The sequence below is a fragment of the Saccostrea echinata genome, unplaced genomic scaffold, assembly GCF_033153115.1.
Source record: "Saccostrea echinata isolate AGI-Se365-2 ecotype Australia unplaced genomic scaffold, CSIRO_AGI_Sech_v1 ptg000044l, whole genome shotgun sequence".
In the NCBI taxonomy this organism is placed as follows: Eukaryota; Metazoa; Mollusca; class Bivalvia; order Ostreida; family Ostreidae; genus Saccostrea; species Saccostrea echinata.
This window is the reverse complement of record NW_026889793.1, coordinates 1,872,501-1,894,610: the sequence shown is the minus strand read 5'-3', so window position 1 is coordinate 1,894,610 and position 22,110 is coordinate 1,872,501. Positions and strand designations below refer to the sequence as shown.

At 33.7% G+C, this 22,110-nt stretch overlaps 1 protein-coding gene across 1 annotated transcript in view; it reads right to left on the bottom strand.

The window, feature by feature from the left end:
- LOC133201442 (uncharacterized) overlaps nt 1-22,110 on the bottom strand; it is a 41,223-nt gene that overhangs the window by 13,115 nt on the left and 5,998 nt on the right. Inside the window, exons 2-4 of the mRNA XM_061337245.1 lie at nt 12,113-12,640; nt 11,570-11,800; nt 2,710-3,195 (exon numbers count right to left, since the gene is read on the bottom strand). Of these exons, the coding sequence (XP_061193229.1) occupies nt 2,710-3,195; nt 11,570-11,800; nt 12,113-12,640 (1,245 nt within the window). The remainder of the gene's footprint in view (nt 1-2,709; nt 3,196-11,569; nt 11,801-12,112; nt 12,641-22,110) is intronic.

Sequence of the window (22,110 nt, the reverse complement as noted above, 5' to 3'; positions counted from 1 at the left end):
ATGGAGTTTTATTTGGGTTGGTTCTCCCTTTTTCTCCAGGACATATGTGTAGTTTTCTTATATTTTAATGTACAAATGCTTTATATCTTTTATTATTTGACCTAGAATATTAAATATCAAAAGAATGCCTAGTGTGGAGTTGTACAGGTAGAATATTTTCGACTGAATTTAATCCGTTCCCAGATCCTGTCCAGACCCCCCCCCCCCCCCCATCCCTTTTCGACATTACTTGATCTGCTCTTAGAGAACAAAGCCAACTTTCCTTCAATGTATTTATTGACAATTTAATTACTTGGAAGAAGAAATCAAATATTGTCTCAAGTTTATATAGTTATTAAGGTTATTTGAATACTTTTAAGAATATTTTGAAACTGAATTTCCCGCACGCGACGTCATTACGTCTTTAATGAGTAACGTCAACGTTGTTTTGAAGCGCCTTACTAATATGCCCATAAAGTAGTGAAAAAAAATGAGATAATTTTAAAAGTTGTGTATATTTGCATTCAGAAACAGTCGGGCTATCAATATTTCAAAAAATTCATTGTGTGAAATTTTCACCTTACGTGTCCTTTTCTCTTGACGGCAGTCATATATCAATGTTTGTTTACATTTAAATAAAACTAATAATACAAGAATTGCAGCTTACTTTACATGTCTGGGCGTTACATTTCAGTTAACAATGACATTTTTAAGAATTAGATACACCCCGCTTCCTTGATAAAACTTTTACCATTTACATAACACAACAATAATATGTGGCTCAATTAAGTACAGCATACATATAGCAGGCTTTTTAAGTTCATGGGCCATTTTTGAATTAAATATGTCTTTTCTATGCATGTAAAGCAGTGATACGAGGGTTGTCCGTAAAGTTCGTGGACAAGCTAAAATTTAAATAAAAGTTGCGTCATAGATATTTACCATTAGTATATTTATAATCCTTTACTATATGTGAATTACAAAATGAAAAATTTTATTCAATTTTAAGTGCATGATTACAATTATGACTTCATTTTTAGACTTGGGATGGTGACCCGGAGCACAACAAAGTTTCAATTAAAAAGTTATTTATCACTTTATACATTTCATTTATATTCTGTAAAATTCCGCGGAAATTTGGATTGTTTTTACAGTATAAGGTTGACAAAAGATATAACGTCAAACCTGTAAAATTTGAACGTTCAAAGTTTCGAAATGGCAGAGAAATCAAGGTCAGAGTTTATTAAGACAGGATCGTCATTGTTCGAAAAAGGGACGTTTTCAAAAAAGGTGGAGCAGAGAGTTGTGATAAAATTTTGTGTAGACATCGAAAAAACACCAATAGAGACCCATAAATTCCTTAAACAGTCGGGAAATCATAGTATAGTAATCTATTCTTTAGTGTTTAAGTGGCACAGGACTGAGATTTTCGGACGGAAGAGACAGTTTACTAGATGACATGCGTGAAGGAAGACCATCTTTTCGAGATTGTAGTGCTGTAAAAAATGAAGTTCTTAACGTGACTTTGCCGTATTTCCGTACATGAAGTCTTTTTACGCGGACAGAGGTTTGATGATTTGCAGGATCTGCAATAGGAAGTGTGCTAAATATTATTTCACGTATGAAACCAGAACAGTTTGTGCACATTTTTGATAACTGGTTCAAGCGACATAAGAAATGTGTTGAGTTATACGGTGACTACGTTAAGAAAACTTAAATGTATTTAGCTTTTGACGTAGAGTAACGTCAAGGATTTTTGTTTTAATGCTCCGGGTATGAGTGTGTATCTTTTTTGTATCTGATAAATTTTAACTATTTGTGCCTTGTTTGTGATTAAAACCTGCACATTAATAAACTGAAACATGAATTTAATGAAAATAATAATTTCAAATATTTTATCAATGTTTGTCAGTAATTATCATTGTTGTCCACGAACTTTACGGACAACCCTCGTACACCATCATAGCATAAGTATTTAAATATGATGATTCAAATAACTTGGAAGTAGCTGTTATGCTTTACACAGATAATACCTTTCATGAGGTCGATCAATAGATATATCGACATCAAAGAAAAGCATATAGACCTATTTGTTATATGTTTTCTAAAATGGTTCATTTGTTACATTTCTTTAAGAAAGATTCTTCAAAATTTAAGGAAACAAATCTATTATTAGAAAGTACCGGTCAATCCGAGTATTCGCTGATTAACCACGTTTACTGCACACGAATTTTGATAAGTTGGAATGAGAGCCGACAGCGAATCACGTTCATTTTTAAAAGTTGCAAACATTTTACTAATCTATTACTAGAAAATACAGTTCTATCCGATTATATAATATTTATATTTAGAAAGACCTTGTATGTCGCCATTTGTATCCTTTGACACGTGATATCAAAGGACTGGATGAAAAACCTCATTACAATGTATAAAAATAAAATAAATGAATGCCACTTCTAACACATAGCGTATGAGGTTACAGCCATTGAAGGCTGTATACTTTTCGATTCATTCATACAAAAAAAGGTAATTAAAGAAACAATTCTCTTAATGTTATGGTAACCATACACATTTGTATTACATGTAGTAGAAAGGATAAAGGAACCTTTTTACATGTTATTCTTTTTACATAAACTACATGTATATATTTATAAAATTGTATCTATTTAGGTAAAAAAAAACCGCTAATAAACTTTAGAAAAATAATATTTTTAAAGCAATTCTACTCACAACGTTTACTGATCCTGTCATGAATCCCCCTGTCAGACACGGTACAGTGTGTGATGATGTCTAGCTGCAGTTTGTCTATGAAGAAGTTGTACATCATCTCCGGACTGGGTGGTACATACAGACATCTCTCTCCCTCACTCCTCTTATAAACCCAGGACCTGCAGTATTCTGAGATCACGTCACGTGACGCCGTGGTCAGGAAAAACTCCAGATCACTGTCCTCCACCAAACACTCCGTAACAAAGGCGGACATGACGTCATGTCGGATGTCGTCTGATGTAAAGGTTATCACACCATTATGTGTTTCTGTGATTCCACCAGGAAGATCTACCAAGCCGTCATCAGTGATATCAGTGAAATACCTGTCTCTGATTTTTTCCCTTGTGATTCTGTGTGATTGTTCATTGAGATTCAGTTGATATTTCTCAGTTAACAGTAAGCAGTACAGTAGACATCTGACTTTCGGTGAATAGGTATGGTATTTAGCTGAAATGAAAACAAAGATTTTTTTTTTTTTTTAGAATAAACAGCAATTCAGTCGGGATTAAAGAAATGTATATAATTACAACTATTGGCTGTCTATTTCTTTCTCTATATATAATTCATAATTAATCCTTTGCTTTTTTGGAATTTTACATCTTAATAAACGTTTTGCACGAAATTTGCTTTTATAAAATTTCTATTATGATCAATATATATAAATATTTAATTAGAAATTCCTTTATTATACAAAGAGTTAAAGATAAAAAAAATATTGCAAATTCATGGACAAAAATCGTGGATTTAAGGATGTACAATACCCAACCACCAAAAAACTCCTGTCGTTTATTTTTTTTTTCCCTTTAATTTATACAGGAATTTATACACTATATATGTATTCACATTTTGAAAAAAAAAAATTCTACCAGTACTATTTGGACAGGAAGCTCCAAAATTTACCTACCTTTGGAACGAGAAGGAAAAAAATCAACCAACAGATCATGATTTTTTTTTGGGGGGGGGGGGGGGGTCGGTAAGCCAAGTTGCTAAAATTTGTTAAACCATTGACTTAAGCATTAAAGCAAATTAAAATAATTTGGTAATGGAAAACATGATTATCATCTTGGTGTGATCTTTCGTTACGAAGGGGAGTTTTGTTTCCGCGTAGGCAGGTGGGACAGGTATTTGTGTTGGATACATTACATCATCGATATGCCGGTCTATCAATACTGATTGTCGGTATGCACTCTTCAACTAGAAAATTGCCGAATTAAACATGTTAAAGTAAAGTCGTAATTTTTTTTTACCAAGAAAAAGAAAACGGAACAGAAGAAAATATCAGTGGATAAAACTTATCAGACGATGGAAGAGATATGGATCTCTAATAAATGAACACACACGTGTACCTGATCATTGCACGTCGCATCCTGAATGACACACGAACTCTTTCCCTTATAATAATCTCAAAGAGCCCACTAACTTTTTGGGTGCAAAACACAGTTTTATGTATGACGTTTTCAGGACGTTACTTGATGAGCTCAGGGACAAGCAAAACTGACCCACATAAAGAAATAAAAAGGAGGCTTATTACATAGACTCCTACATGTATATATCGATGGAAAGATAAAATTTTAATTTTCATAAATATCTAAGTATAATACATCGATCAATTACAAATTGGGTGTATTTTACAGATGAAACATGAGGGATATTGGATAGTTTATACATCCATTTGCAGTACACCTAAATGCATTTTTAGCTCCCTTGATCAACAAACAGTGCAAAAATCTGACAATATAAGTTATATGCATTTCACAGAACAAAACCTAAGGTTTTCTTTTTATGTACTTTTAGGGTACGTTTTGTAGTTTTTGAAAACGTTACCTGCTACTCAAAACATGCAATTCTACGCATGTGAAAGCCGGATGTTTTGAAAGCTACCTCCCACTATTTAAAATTCTCACAAAAATTTATTCTATTTTTTTTTTTTCATTTAATGCTAAGATAAGAATCTACTTTATACAAATAAAAACAAAAAAGATGCAATTTTCATGTAGACTTCCTATAAATAGCAGGCAAATCCCTACCTGTCATGCTTCTCTCTGGGAAAAGCTCCCTGGATTAGTGGATTTAATACAAAATTGTGTTTAGCTACCTTAAGAAAAGGTTTGTAAAATCAAGGATGCGTCTTATTCACAAACATGGGAAGAAATTCTGTGGATTTTCTCCGGTTTAGCTTTAGACTGAATTCAATCAAAGCGCAATTAACGCTAATCTTTATATTACCCATGAGAGTGATGCGAGACAAATGATGTCAGCAGTGTTGAAGGAAGGATCCAAAAGCTTTTTACAGATTTCAAATTTTATTTTCAGAGAACAAAATGAGGCCTTTCAATTTCGAGGGCGGGGGGGGGGGGGGGGGCATGATTTCAATATCCTTATCAATGTAAAATAAAAAAGGAAATTAAAATAAATGTTGGAATTTGTAACCCTTAATTTGATGTTAGAAAGTATATTAAGCATGTCACAGGTTATTAAATTTACCCAATTTCATTGACCACGCAAGTAGTGCCCATTTTAAACACAGGACAGGTTTTTTTCAGAAATATATGTCTAAGGATGTATGCGGGGTGAAATGGGCTGATTCACGTGTTTTCAATGTGTTTATAAACATCTCGAGTGCACCCCAGGAAGTAGCCTCCTATGCCCCGGAAAAAATAGTTCCTGTCAAAAACGTTTATTTATTTACAAAGTACATAAAATTTACTAGGCACAGGTACCAAAGTTGTAAACACAGGCTGGAAGAAAATTAAAAAAAATTCTCAAAAGAAAGAAAAATCAACTTGATATGTATGGAACTACACATGACGACATGTAAGTTCATTTTGATTGGTCAATGAACGGTGTGATACCTGAAATATGCAGGGTATGGGGTAAATCGCGGTGTCTGAGAGAGACTTGCACACTATTGATTCTCCTTAGATTCAGAACTATTTTAAGGTTATCATTCAAAAAATCGCTAAATTCCAAGATTAATTTCATTTATTCTAAATAAAAATTAGAATAAATTCCAGATGCAACAAAAAGTAGAAGAAAGCATGGTATAGCAAAATGACTGATCATATTTAAGGAAATGAATGCTATAATTATCAATGACATACGAAGAAAACATTTGTAAAAGTACTTTTTTTTCCTCCTCTCTAAGATTCTGCCATCAATTTTCTCGAATCACTCTTAGGGGAATATCGATGATTAGCGTTTATAGCACTTGCATTGAGTTCGGCTCAAAGAAAAATCGGAAAGGATTTCTTGGGATGTTAAGACTTCAAGACATTTACTTGGCTTTGAATTGGGTCTAATTTAGTCAAATATGTGGATTTTAAAACTGCGTTCGCATAGATAATGCTAACAAGTGAAATTGAAAGCTTTTAATTAAAATGCTCTCCGTTTTTCACGAATTTCCTTCAATCCAAAACATAGAAAACATATATCGTTAAAAAATAAATTCAAAACAAAACTTGCAAAAGTGGGGGGTGGGGGGGGGTGTCCTTTTCAATCTTGTAACAGACTATGACGGTTCTTTTGTTTTCAAGTATCCTTAGTAACGTTAATTCCCGAACTAACAACCAAAGAAAGAAAGTTACTGTTTTAATTTGCTTCTAGTATTATAGTTCATCTTGCAAAGAAAAAAAAACGTCAATTAACGGATAGAAGGACTTCTACAGAATATCAATTGTAATATCATATATGAGAATAAAATAAAAATATGATTCCCCAACCTAGCTCAAAACCAAACTGAACAATGAAATTGAAATTTTTCGAAATAATCATTAACAATCCCATAGATTCGTGAATAGAGTGAGATTTCAGTCTGTCTTTACAGCAGTTGTCAGTCTACAACATTATTTAAAGTGTGATCCGTTCTAGTATACCGATCCGATGTATTTTTATAGTATGCATGGTAACTGTATATTTCATTGTTTCAAAGTACAGTGTCACAAACTCATAAACATGTGATATATATGCTAGTTATCGAAACTCTGCCTCTAAAACTCAAAAGACAAGTTTTAAATTAACTGTTCGAAGTATTTTTGAAAAGGATGTCAGAGGTAACTTTAACGCTGTCATTTTTTTTAGAAAACGACAAACAGTGAATATTCTAAATAGCACAGACTTAGCTCATAAATATCACGTAAAATAAGCTGTATATCGGCTCCATGAACTTTTTTGAAAAGTAGGTCAAAGGTCAAGCTCAAAGATTATGACGTTGGTAACCATGATATTTACAAAAGCCATACTGCCAAGCTATATATGTGAAAAATATTAAATCCATATCTTTTAACGTTAAAGGTGTGACAGACGGACAGACAAACAGCTATAGACGGACAAACAGACAGACACCGGGTAAAGTGATCCCTAAGTGTTGCTCTGCAGGCGACATAAAAATATGGTTAATCGTTTTGTTTGTTTGGTTTTTGTTTAACGTCCATCTCGAGATTTTTTCACTCATACGGAGACGCCACCACTTACCGTTGGAGGGCTGCAATTTTAGGACTATACTCGGCACTCAGGGCCATTGAGCAGTGTGGGATCTTTTTTGCGAAAGGGACCTCGGTTAATTGATAACTTGATACGGTCTAATACGAAGGACCGGTCTCCATGCACGTCCAGCAGCGGAATTCGAACCAGAAACATGAGGATCTACTTCTTACTCCGCAACTCTAGAGCAAACGCTATAACCAATGCACCACGCGGTTGACTGGTTAATCGTATTCTTGATAATTTAATGTGTGTTTTTCTATCTAAATATTTTAATGTGAAAAAAACACTATCGTTTAATTTTGAAAAATTCTTCATGTAACTGGCTGCCAAAATAATTTTGAGAGTTTTTTAAACGACCCGTTCTTTCAGACTTCAGACGAAAATAGAAATTTACAAATGCACACAGAAAAATCCAAGCTGAAAAATAGATTTTTTGCTTTTAAAATTTTATTTATAAATCATAGTTTGTTACAAACTCAAAACTTAAAAGCGCATTGAAATATAGATGTATATAAATGTATCTGAGTGTGAAATACATTATTCGGAAAACAGGAGGAATAACTCAACCAAGGGGAGGAAAAACACACATCTCCTACATTTTTATGCCCCCGTATCGAATATTCGGGGTATATAGATTTTGCCCTGTCCGTCCGTCTGTCTGTCTGTCTGTCTGTCTGTTTTTCCGCAAAAACTTTAACCTTGCCCATAACTTTTGATTGGTTGGAGCTATGGCTTTCATATTTCACATGTGTATTCCTTGTGACAAGCAGTAATCTACAAATATTTGAACCTTTTAACAAATGATTTTCAAAACTGAATACAGTTGAGTTAAATTCGATTTAAAAACATCAGAAACTTGATAACAATGTTAAATGTTTATCTTTTAACTTTAGAAAGCAACACAAGACTGTTAAAACACCCCCCTTCTCAGCCATTCAATTATAGCGTGGAAGACTGTCATGCACAACAATTGCAACTTGATTTCCACGATGCAATAGGTTCATCAATCTCGAGATCTGAGCGAAAAAAATATTCGTTGCCATTTTTAAATGTCCGTTTTTCAGATGACGAAGTCGAATTTTCTCTAACATAGCGCAGTGTAGTAACACTTGGACTTTCGGTCCACAGACTATCATTCATGCTAATAATACGTATGAGCCTGTTGAGGCGTGTTGTTGTGCATTTTTGCATCTGCAATTCTCCACCACCTTTATTTTCAGATTTTCCAGCTAGAGCATTTGAAATGCATACTTAAGTCATTTTCGGGAAGCCTTGGCATCACTTTCAGAAACGAAAGAAGAATTTATTTTGCGGAATATTGCTGCATTTCTTATGATAAACAGATACAAACCCTTCAAATGCCATATTTTTGTCAAATGTTTTGTTAAACATGCAATTTTTGATTTCTGTTAAGCGGGCTCAAACAACTTCCGATTATGGCATGAAAATCATTGAACCGTTAAATTATCGATACTTACAAAGTTGAAAATATCCGTACTTTTTAGATAAAAAATTATATCCTTTATATAATTTTCCCCTCTAAAAAAGGATGTTGCGTTTCTTTTGCGTTTCAGTATTTATATTTGCATAATTATAACAATACGAATGATACAGGGTGTTTCATAATATATGTTACATTTTGAATCTTCAATTTGACAAACACAGGAAAAAAATACAGACAAGTGTTTTTTTCAATTTGATGCATGTATCCCTAGATTCATTATGTACAATTACCAACTAAAATATTAAACACTTGAAGAAAACTCCAACATTAATGAAAATTAGCGAAATTTCTAATTTACGTCATTTTTGTTACGTTGAATGTCACAACGTCAATAGCCCACATTACATGTTCTAAATGATCTCCACTATTTTAACTACAAATAAAAGTTGCTTCTTGAAATTTGTATGACCCTGTCACACATTTTTGCTTAGACACTCCTTATTTGAAGATTTATGTTCTTTTTGAGCTCATTTAGTATCTGTGGTCTAGGATTGCAGACCCTGTTTCTAAAGAACCCCTACAGAGAAATGCCCAAAGATTGAGATTGGCAAATGCAGAGGTCAAACTCTTTCCTTGGGGTATTGCATTAGGCCACTTAAATAAAATGTTTTGTTCGTCCGACCCGCGCGCTCGTATTTAAGCAAAACTATACAAATAATATCAATTTCAATTTCCCACACCATGGAAATTCTGTGCTTTTTTCTATTCCATTTCCGCTCTATTTTTCGAATTTTAAATCTGCTTACTCTGCAAATCAGAAAAAAATATAATTGTCCGCTCAAATTTTTTCACCCTCCGTCTAATATTTTTGCCTACAAAAAAGCAATAATATTATTTAACCACTTGCCCACTTGTACTTTTTTCATCAAATGTCCGACGAACAAGAAATTAAATTGGTGTGGCCTTATTGAAAATTTGTACGCTGATAACTTCATCTCATATTTCAAAGTTCAATATTAGCTGGGAATGCTGATATTGCCAGCATAAATTTCTAAAACATCCATCTGACACTTTTCTCAGAGGTTTGCTAAACTAGGAGTCTCCACTTCACCAATTAAATCTTCGGTTCTTGAAGTTCGTAGGCTTTCTTGAGTACCCTGCCCGTCCATGTCCTTTAACCTTGTTACTAGCCTTTTTATAAGCATCCCAGAAAGCTTCCATTCTTTTGGAATATTTCCTACATCAACTTCTGAATGAATATTGGCGACATGTATTGAAAAATTGCTTTACAATTCAACAATATGTTGATAAGTTTAGTCTATTTCGAAAAATATTCAAATTATGACATCAGCATAAATGTTACAATTACTAGTAATCATTGTAATACCACGATTTCCATGACTTTTTCATACGGAACAAAAATGCAGGATTTGATGTTTAAAATGATATGTAGTTTGTACTAGAAATATGACGGGTAAGAAAAATAATTAAATTTAAAAATGTAACATATATATATTATGAAATTCACTGACAGTTTTAACGGGGGAAACGGCAGTGTATCATGAAGATTTTAAGATTTAAAAAAAAAATTCCGTGGAACGTTCCCGTGTACAGTTTATGGAATTAAGGGACAATATTTCGTTTTTACTTTTTATCGAAAAGTAGGAGGTGATGTAAATACGCAAATCATCAAGGATAGGATTTCATAAACATAGAAAAACAATAATAGAAGCCAACATTTTTTTTTCCACGTTGCATTCTACTATACTCCATCCGGATTAATGGCGTCCGGATACTTGGTCTCCATGCCACTACATATGTAATACCTATCTCAATGATTGTTGAGTTTATTGGTTGTGAAATTTTGGATTTTTAAAAAAAAATTTTGACAAATGTTATTTATGCAATATAGGATTGTTATTACAGATACAAATTTTACATTCCGTGTATTCTGCTTATAAAATGTGTGGAAAGCTACGGCATTCAAAAACACCATATAACGTACGCTAACGCGCGTTACACCATTTGTTTTCACATGCCGTTGCAGTTATGAGGCTAAGCATTAAATTATTATTTTTGAAAGATGGTAACAAATCTGTCTCCGTGCAGCATTGGTGGAGGGTACTTAGACACTATGCACTTTTTATTTATGTTGAAAATATCGTAGGTAGATTATATCTTTTTAATTCTATAAAAACATGCAGTTCTCTTCACCACCATATTTCAATTTTCAAAGTATGTTTTAGTTCTCTTAATTTGTACGTATACGGTGAAAGGACTATTTTTACTTAAGTTAATACACTTAGCTCTGTGATCTAAATTTAATTTGCGGGGGAGTAGATGTCATGTAAGACTGGAGAAAAGCGTACAGATAGATTAAAATCAAACGTGAACCGAGCACCACTTGAGATGCAAGATGGCAACTGTCATACCTTCACTCTTTTTATATACAGTAAAATGATATTTTTAAAAAGTTCTAATTTCAGTGATTTTTTTTTAAATATTAATGAGAGTATTCAGACACACCAAGAAAAACACATGATACACAAAATACACCATCCAGAAACTAAGCGCCCATGGTAGAAAGATCTATTCTTCAGCAAAATCAAGGTATTATATGCTTAATATATTCATAATATAATATATTGTAGACATATTTTTAGAGAAATTGACAGAATTTAAAGATTTCAATAATCAATTTCAGGACACCTAATTCTGTTTTTTTTTCCTGACACGGGATGTTAAAAAACCAAAGCGCACGCGGACGCTAAACATAGAAAAAAAATTAGAATGGCCTTAACCTTGTTGAAAAAGGCATGCATAAATGATAGAGTGCAAGGAACCTTACAGTGTATATATATAATCTTACACAATTCTACATATTTTTCTTCTTACCTCGTTTTCTGTAAGCTTTGTTGTCGATGACGTAAATGTCCCAGTGTGGATGGAGGCCTATACAGGATCTCACAATGTCAGGTCTCAGGTATCTCCGGAGCCATGTCACGTGATCTACACTGTCCTGTGATCTTCCTCTGTAATGTACAGCCTCCCCTCCTCTTCTTAGATCCATTAGAAATTCTTCTCTTTTATCTTCACCCTTCTTTAGTATATTAACTGAAACATTTACTGTAGAAAAAAAAATGAATATCGTAAAAAACTCAATACTAGAAATTTATCTTAGATAAAATTAAATAAATATAAATAACATATGTAGGTAAAACTAATCAGGAATGAGTTCGATTTAAATGAACATTACTTTATTAAATTAACAATACTTTTATATGCATCTACAGATTGTAGAATGTGTATGCCTCGTGAAGTATAAATAAAAGGATCAGCATCTAGAGATCATATCATGAAATATATGAATTAAAAAAAAACATCGTTTCAAACACTTTCTAAATTCGGAAATAATTACATTTCTTTACACTGACTTACATATCTGGTGTATGTCATCATATATAGTCGTGTCCTCCATGGTGACGTGAGTCAGTATGTTCATCTGTAGACGGCGTATCAGTGAGTAATCAGAGTAACCAGCAAGCAGTAAGTCATCAGAGTTACCAGTACTCATTCCGTAATGAGAGGAAGGACCACCACAGAAACACTTCTCTCCAGGTTTACTGTTGTATCTCTCTGATCTCAGGTACACACTGGCTGTGTCATAACTACTGTAATAGAATGGTATATGATACTTTATTGATGCTATCCTATACATTGTCTCATCCTTTGTGTCCTTCGTTATCTTGTCCTTATCTTCCCAAAGGTAATCACGTGACTTCAGTCTGTCCAGAGTCTGCTGTGCTTCCTCACTTGTTACAGGATTATGTTTACGGCACACTATCCGTCGTATCTCTTTAAGCAAGCCCAGCAACTCTGTGTTACTGAAGTCAGGAGGACCGGAGTCAAAACACAGAAAACAAAATAACACACACACCTCGTCATCAGTCAGTTTGGAGACCTCATCTAAAAAAAATGTTAAAAATTATGATCAACAAGCATTCTGAGAGTACTGCAGTAGCAATACTAGTCTCTTACCGGCAAGTGTAAATTGGTTCCCGTTAAAAATTAAAAATGTCATAATTCCGTCAAAAATCAATGAAATGGAACGAAATCAAGGTAAAATCACATGCCAAAAATCAGCTCAATATCTGCAAGCGTTTAGAAAAAAAAAAAAAATCCTAAATAATTAAAATGGCCTAATTCCGTAAAAAATCATTGAAGCAGAATTAAATTCAAACATGATCTGTAACTCATCAAGATAATCTCACTTAAAACATTGTTGTGACGTCATGCCTTTGTTCTTGCAGTCTAAAAATTTACCTGTAGCCGTCCGATAATAATAATTAGCAGTCCAATAATATATTATCGGACGGCAGTGATAACAAAATCGGACAGTAGTTAAAAAACAACAAGTAGAGTGAAATCAAGGTTTAATTTGTCCAGAAACCAAAAAAAAGTTAGGGAGAAAAAATTAAGGTAAAGCGAATGCGAGGAAATTAAGTTGTTAAAAATAGCAAATCCAAGAAGAAACTGGAGTTTTAACCTCCCTCAAAAGTAACACTTTCCATTCGGTTTTTTGCAAAGCATTTTCGATACAGCACTGTGAATAAGCCAATTTAAATCCATTTCTGATAAAGAACCAGTCTGCGAATCTCTTCATTTAACGAGGTTTGTTCGCCAATGACCGCACTTTTAAACCCAAGATTTTCATATCATCCAATCAAAATTTTCAAATAAAAATCCGCATTTTTACTTTAAATGCATTTTGAAGATATCATCCAACACTGTATCTGTATCAATGTCAAACGCACTTAATAAAAAAATATTCCGAATCATAAAAAAATCCTTCATCACCTAACCACTGTCCATAGTTCCTGCTAAGCCAAACGACTGCCATTGAATGAATGAAACAAAAGAGTTCACTCACTGATTTCACTGTCTAAAGAAAAAAAAAACTTTCTCTTTTCTTTTGTGTACTTATTAGATGGTTTCAGGTAGAAAACTATTGACGCCTGAACTCCTATTGTGTAATTATCGGACTCCTTCAGGTAACTTTTGGACATTTAAATAGCAATGTTTTAAGTAAGATATATGCCTCATACAATTCTATATGTAAAATTATCAGACTGTTTTCGGCCCTAACGGGCCTCAAACAGTCTGATAATTTTACATATAGAACAGTATTCGGCATATATCCATTACATACGTAATATCAGCTCATTATTTGTAAGCGTTTAGAAAAAAGTGCGGAATACCAAGTGAGACAGATAGACAGCTGGACAGTCGGACGGACAGACGCGGAGGCAACCTAAAGTCCCCTCCTGTTTCACCGGTAGGAAACTAATAAGTATGTTCCCAAGTTTAAGGCATTTTCAAATTGTAATTTATAATTGAAGACTTTAATATTTTTTTTTCTATTCAGCGCACATGTATTTTATAATTTCAAGGTGTTCATTTTGTATAAAAGGAATGTTTCTACAACATAAAATTGCTTCAAAAAGTGATATAAGAGAATGGCATTACTGTAAAGACAAGACAAAATAGAGGAGTGATTTTTTTCTTCAATAATCCTTGCCTCAAGTCAATGTCCAACATTTTATATCAACATTATTTTTGTAAGCCGTTATTTCTGAATTTAAAAAGGGCCTATGTATACATGTAAATATGATCTGAATATAACAGGTTTCACTTAAAGGTCATACGAAACGGTTCTTACAATTGGATATTACTTTTTAAACATAAAGCACGCCCGTAGGAAGCGATTTCATTTGGGGGGCACATACCATAGATTTTCAGGGGGGGGGGGGCACTAGCAACTACCAAAAGTTTCTTGACAAGCAAAAAGAACAAAGGGTCATCAGACGTTATTATTGAGGGAGCACAAGCACATGACATATGGTAGCTATGTTTTCTATAGCATTCTATATATCGGCAAAATTCCCCCCCCCCCCTTCCGGTTTCTTAGCCATATAAAGACTGGTATTAAAGAGTGTCAACTTACTTTTAGAAAAAAAAATTGCCTTTGCTTAATTGAAATTTGTTATCCGCTTATAGTTCTTGATGTTGAGGTTTTATGACGTCACAAAGACCATTTATGTAAATAACGCATTAGACCCAATGTAATTTTGCCGTACTTTTGTCCCCGCTTTTACTGAAAGTGGGGGATATTTATTTGAGTCTGTCTGTTCGTCCGTTCGTCCGTCTGTCCGTCCGTCCGTTTGTCTGTATTTCTGTCTTTCTGTAACACTTTAAAAGGTCAAAGGTCAAGGTCATAAATTCATAAATTCTGTTTTAACACTTTCGTTTCTGCGCGGTATCTCGGGAATCCTTTGAGCTTTTGCAATGAAATTTTACATAGCAACTCCCTGTGGCCTAAGGAAGGCTCCTATTGATATTGTGGTGAAAAAGTCAAAGTTCAAGGTCGTAAATTCATACAATCTGTCTGTGTCTAACACTTTCGTTTCCGGGCTATATCTCAATAAGCTTTTGAGCTTTTGCAATGAAATTGTATACCATAATTAACTCCCTATGGCCTCTCTCGCCCCTCTCAAAGTGTTCCGCCCCGTTTTTTTTTTAATTTATTGTATTAAAAGTCGCTTGGCACCATTTTTAGCACGGGGCATGTGGAGAGTTATTACATATAAAACAGGTTGTCGGCGGACTTTACATTCTAATTACATCTATTAGAACTGTTTAGTAAAGGCTAAATTAGACAGCATGTATTGTGTAAAATTTTGACAATATCGAACATGAATATAAACATTATATGTGACCCAATGTTTGCATTTTATTTCCTGTATAATCAAGTGCCTCAGTGGTCTGGGGGTATGATTCTTGCTTAACAAATGAGAGGTCTCGGGTTCAAATCCCGGACGATCCCATTTTTTTCAATTTTTTTCAATTTATTTATTTATTTATTTATTTTTTTTTGGGGGGGGGGGGGGTTACTAAATGATAGTATTCAACATGTGAAATGAAAAAAAAGTTGTGAATCTGGCCTGTACAAACTCATAAAATCATTATTACAGTGTGATAAATATTCTATATAAAAAGAATCATCTATACACAGATTAAAGAATAAGCAATCAAATCTTTATATCCATAATGACATTTTTTATTTGCTTCAATATACATGTATACATTTAATAATTCTACAAATCCAGGGGGAGGTCCGACCCCTCCCCCCCCCCCCTTGAACTGCGCATGCTCTTTTTTCCATTAGCGGGGGACACAAATTCTCTGAATTAGCCTGTATTTCTTGTATTGAGTAAATTTTAGTCATTTTTGTGGATATAAACGTGATTATGTTTTCATATGAGTTATCTGATTCTAAAGTACAGTCAGCTTTGTTTGAATTTAATCGTTAGTTAGGCACAGCAACTGAAAACGAGAGCTTTTCACAGTAGGATAATAATGCTGAATACCCAATAGAATTCAGGATTTTTTCCCCTCCAGTTTTTATATGATCTCTTAGTTTAAATTTATACTTTAGAAACAAAAATATTCTTATTTCTGTTTGATACATATATGATCAGTGCCAAAAGGATTTCAGTTAAGATACATGACGTTATTGATATGCAATATGATTTTTTTTTAATTCCAAGTGAAGTTGTATAATTTACAATAAAAAAAAAAATCAGCGTAATTTATTAACATTGACCTGAATCTTCTTACAATGAAAATTTAAATAGAACTATAAAATTGTGTAAAATAAAGATGTGATATATATTGAGCGGGAAAAATACCCAGCTCAAGAGTAACACCCCCACCTCCCCCTCCCACCCACCCCCATCCCCAAATAGAAGTTCATGATAAACGTGGATCGATGATAAATGTCGGCGCATTTGGATGCGCTCTGTCTGCAATCTGAAACTCGAGGATTGATTTAAAAGCGATATAGAAAAAGAATACCCGAATTTCTGATAACATCATCGTAATTTTGCAGTCACAAGAAATATGATTTTAAAAATATGGTTCGCTTAATGTCGGACCTTCTATATCAGTCATTACGATAATATAGTTACAGTGTATATACTGATTTTTTGGCAAGGGAAAAAAATCGTGTATGTAGTCAATAAAATGGGACATGAATTTATTCACTATAGATATTTCACAGAAATATTTCTTTATTTAAACCTAAAAGTTACTTTTTCTTACATGCACATGTATCTTATACTAACTAGCATTTAAGTATATGTGTACATTTGTCTAAGTTTTTGATTTAAACACACACTCTCACACACACTCTCTCTCTCTCTCTCTCTCTCTCTCTCTCTCTCTCTCTCTCTCTCTCACACACACACACACATACACACACACACACACTCACACACACACACGCAATCACTGCGAGTTTTTCGAGAAAAGAGATTATTTTCAAGAACTTGCACAAAAATGGGAAAATGCGAGAGAGAGAGAGAGAGAGAGAGAGAGAGAGAGAGAGGGTCTGTGCCCGAGTAAGTGAATGTAGAAGTTGTCAAATAATTTACAATTGGATTAATTTCTAACACAAGAATACTGATTTGTTTTCTGAATAAAAATTTTAAGCCATGGTGCTATATATCCACAGTAGCACATGCATAAATTATAAGTAAAGCCGATTGACTGCGGTCTCTCTCTCTCTTTCTCTCTCTCTCTCTCTCGATTGAAGTGTTGAAATTGCACAGATAAAACATACTAAAATCTTTAATATATGCAATGAGATGTTAAAAAAAAACCCCAAGTACTAGCATGTTTGAACATCGTGTGATTATGTTATAATAATTATGTTATAATTATATTTCTTAAAATTACGCTGCAAAATATAACATGATCGTTTCTGAAAATATAAGAACACTGCGCAGATCATCGTCGCAAGCCACGGGTTTTGTGTCCATTCTATTTCCACAAACCCGTGGCTGCCTCCTACCAAATTCTCTGGTTCTCGCGACTGAATCATTGAATATTTATTAAGTGACGCCAGATTTACCTTGACCAATGAAATCACTCTGTAGCAATTTTTGGAACGCTTAAATGGCGGCGCCCATAATGAAATCATGTTTGCTATGCGTGGCAGATTTATTGAAAAAATACGATAGATCCTGAAGAACAGACGTGAGTAACGTATATTCTAAAATACTTACAAGGTTTTACATTAAAATACAGGGTTTCGAATGTAGACGTTGTGTGAGAACGCTGAATAGCGTTACTCGTTAAGAAAGGAAATTCGAACCGAAGTTGATGTACAGCTCGTGGTTATGGTTACATCCAAATACAAGATAGACTGATCATTTCATTGGTTCTGACATGAAGCGTCAGATGTTATTCTATTGGTTGAATGTATGTTATTAATATTCATGAGAACGAGAGAAATTTGTAGGAGACAGCCACGGGTTTGTGGAAATAGAATGGACAACAAAACCCGTGGCTTGCGACGATGTGCGCAGATTTGAACGGCGACTGGGTCTTACATAAGCAAAGGGAGATAAGCCGCGTTGAGGTTCATCTTCGCAATCAAGTAATTTTCATCGACTTTGCTGCTGCAAACTTGCATAAAAAAAAATCCAAAATATAATTTCAGACTTATTAAAGCAGCCAATTTCCATATGCAACTCAAAATGCCCAGGACATTGTTTCACATGACATTTAAATTGTATACTCTATTGCTGATTTAAAGTATGGATGTTAATGTTGTCTTTTTTATATCAAACTTGTAAGATTTACATCTCCTCCCCCTTCTTTTTGTTGCAGTATGGTCGAGTTTTCGACATTCACGTAACCAAATATTAAAAAAATCTGATAAAATTGGGAGTGTGAGTGGAATTCCCCATAGCCATTTTTTAAAATTGAAATCTGCCTCTTTCCCTCTTCGATGTTTTTTTTTACGACTCCACGACATTAATTTGAAAAAAAAAAGATATAAGTGCCTGGCGCATTTCTAATTTCTAATAAACACACAAAGAAAAAACGAAACAAGGTAATCGAGAGAAGATGGACAAACAAGGCGAGCAAAATGCATATAGTGCAACAAACATGCAGGTTATTTTTTTTTGTGGTCAGATGTTTATTTCAAATATTATCTGAAACCAAATTGTAAAAGTTTACGTCCTTGACCTTTTTCCCTTTCACCTCAAATTCAATAGGGCCCTTGCTTTATTTAAAAGAATCAACATTTTCATCGCATACATTATTCTCTTTAGAGAAGTGAACAGGCTCTCGCCTACGTCCACTTCTCTTCGCAAGCCTTCATGTTTTGATTCTGGAAAACGTGTAAATTTAGAACCGGTGACGGCCTACACTTCGTAGACATTTTGTCTAAAAGATGCCTGAATATATGTAATAGACGTGATAAATACTAAACAATTTTACAAAAATAAACACAATTGTCAGAAGAAAACCAACCTTCAAAAATTCAACGCCCTTCATGTTTGGGAAGATTTCCTTTTTTATTTTTCAGAGAATTGTTTGGTTTTTTTTTGGTCAATTATTAGCTACTAGTCCCCCCCCCCCCCCCCTTGAAAAAAAAGCAATGTCCTTGCATATATAATTGTGTCATACAATGTTTATCCTAAGAAAAAAAAATCGAATTGATTTCATTTTTAGAATTATTGGTAAAAACTTTCTGATATAATTGAAGTTACATTTTGAAGATAGGATTTCTTAAACAGTTCATAATACGTTGAAGTCTAGAGTTATTTTTGTCAATTTGATCGACGATCATGAGTGAATGAGGATAAGAGCATTAATTAGATATTTCAACACGAAGCTCTCACCCATCCAAGGGCTATATATATATGAGCATACTTGCTGTATAACGTGCTTAAAAGGGAGACAAACTCTATCACATTACTAGAAAAGCTAACTTCCTACAGTATAAGATACTGTCTGATATATACTACACTCTATAGAATACCCAAGGTACTGTCTCCTATATACTACTCTCTATAGAGAGTACCCAAGATACTGTCTGCTCTATACTACTCCATATAGAGTTCCTAAGATACTGTCTGCTATATACTACTCTCTATAGAGTACCCAAGATACTGCCTGCTATATACTACTCTCTATAGAGTACCCAAGATACTGTCTGCTATATACTACTCTCTATGGAGTACCCAAGATACTGTCTGCTATATACTACTCTCTATAGAGTACCCAAGATACTGCCTGCTATATACTACTCTCTATAGAGTACCAGAGATACTGTCTGCTATATACTACTCTATATAGAGTACCCAAGGTACTGTCTCCTATATACTACTCTCTATAGAGAGTACCCAAGATACTGTGTGCTATATACTACTCTCTATGGAGTATCCAAGATACTGTGTGCTATATACTACTCTCTATGGAGTACCCAAGATACTGTGTGCTATATACTACTCTCTATGGAGTACCCAAGATACTGTCTGCTTTATACTACTCTCTATGGAGTACCCAAGATACTGTCTGCTATATACTACTCTCTATAGAGTACCCAAGATACTGTCTGCTATATACTACTCTCTATAGAGTACCCAAGATACTGCCTGCTATATACTACTCTCTATAGAGTACCCAAGATACTGTCTGCTATATACTACTCTCTATGGAGTACCCAAGATACTGTCTGCTATATACTACTCTCTATAGAGTACCCAAGATACTGTCTGCTATATACTACTCTCTATAGAGTACCCAAGATACTGCCTGCTATATACTATTTTCTATATAGAGTACTTTGTTGTACTCGCTAAAGCAAAGTAAAAGAATTAGCATTTTGTAAGATGTGTGTTAAATATTTAAAATCAATTTTAATAATCAAAAACCAACTTCCTGATAGATTCGAAGGTACATTGCAAGAATTTTTGAAAGTGATATCTTAGCTAGCTTCATTAAAACTTTCCCAATTTTCCAAAATGCGCATTGTTTTCATATTTTCTTTATCATTAAAAGAGAGAGGGGGTCATATATATTACATATATATTGATTTATTATTTAGGAAAGAACTTTTGCAGTTTGATATTTGTTTTTTGAATACTCATCACTGATTTAATTTCATAAGTTATTAAAATATATCAAGTTCCAATTTTTTTTCTTTGAACATGTAATATAAACAGGATCTGTAATGTTATAATCTTAAGAATCTCCTTTGTCTATATCCTACTTAAAACATACCTCAGAGAGCTGTCCTAGGACCATCCTAAGTTTTCTCCCAAGACATCTCAAGTCATTTCTAAGGTTCTGGGGAGCGTAACATAAAGCTTGCTAAGTTTCCGACTCAGTAGTGTCATAAGTATGTTTTAGAGGCCTGCCTAAGTACTACTTATAAATATGTCTAAAACCGTAACATAAATCGAACTAAGCGAGGTCTTTGTTACATGTAAGTCAACATTACGGTCACAATATTTCTTTACAATTACGTTAGATTTTCAATTCATTTACCTGTATTAATTAAAAAAGTTATGATTTAACTTTCTTTTTTTATTTTAGTTAGGTACATTAGATTTCGTATTAAAATTACAATTCTGTTAAAATGAATATTTGAAAACAAATATTGCATGTTCACAAAATGGCAAGGGTTCAATGTAAATGCATGACTTGTGTTTATCACACGAGATTGCGATGTTTTCAGTATACATTTTTAGTTATCCTTTTGATTTGGCAAATATTTACTGCCTTTTTCATTCTTGCAGACATGTCAAAATAACCGAACGTCTCTCCATTTGTAATTAAATCTCTAATAAAAAGCTACAAAACAGTAGGGACGTTTTGATTTCCCTCCAGATATATCAGTTCATGTCGGTCAGCAAAGACTGTAGACATTTTGTAATAAATTTGTTTATAATTTAATCAAAAATGGAAAAAGAATTTTTTCAGAGGATAATTTTTGGTATGTCTAAAATTTATTAACAGTTCTCTCTCTCTCTCTCTCTCTCTGACGGTCGTGAGGCCCTGTCTGAATTCGCGCTTGTCGCATTTTACATTGAATCTAATTTACATACTCTCTTTATTAACATTATCCTCTAACTTACAAACAATTTTTCTGTCTCTTAGTTTATCTCATCTCACATTTTCACAGAGAACATAAAACCATGATTACTGTGTACGACTGAATTATAATGATAATTGTTATAACCTAGGTCCTTATAGTATTTCAAAAGTATCCCAAAATTAAAATTTCGCATATACATGTTTGCCATGTTTTGAGTAATAATGAACCCCCCCCCCCCTCCGCACGAAAAACTAAAATTCATATACCAGTGTAAATTAGAGATAATTATTTTCTTTAATGCATAATATGAATAGAGGAATGTTTTATCATCGAGATTCAGTATTTTATAGTTCTAAATATGTGTATAAGATAGTTAAGAAATATTAAATCACCTCTACCAGCCTCTAAGTTTTACGTAGATTGTCAAATCCTAGCACGCTTCTAGTTACGGTCTGAAGTCTAAGATTGTACTTAAGTCCTT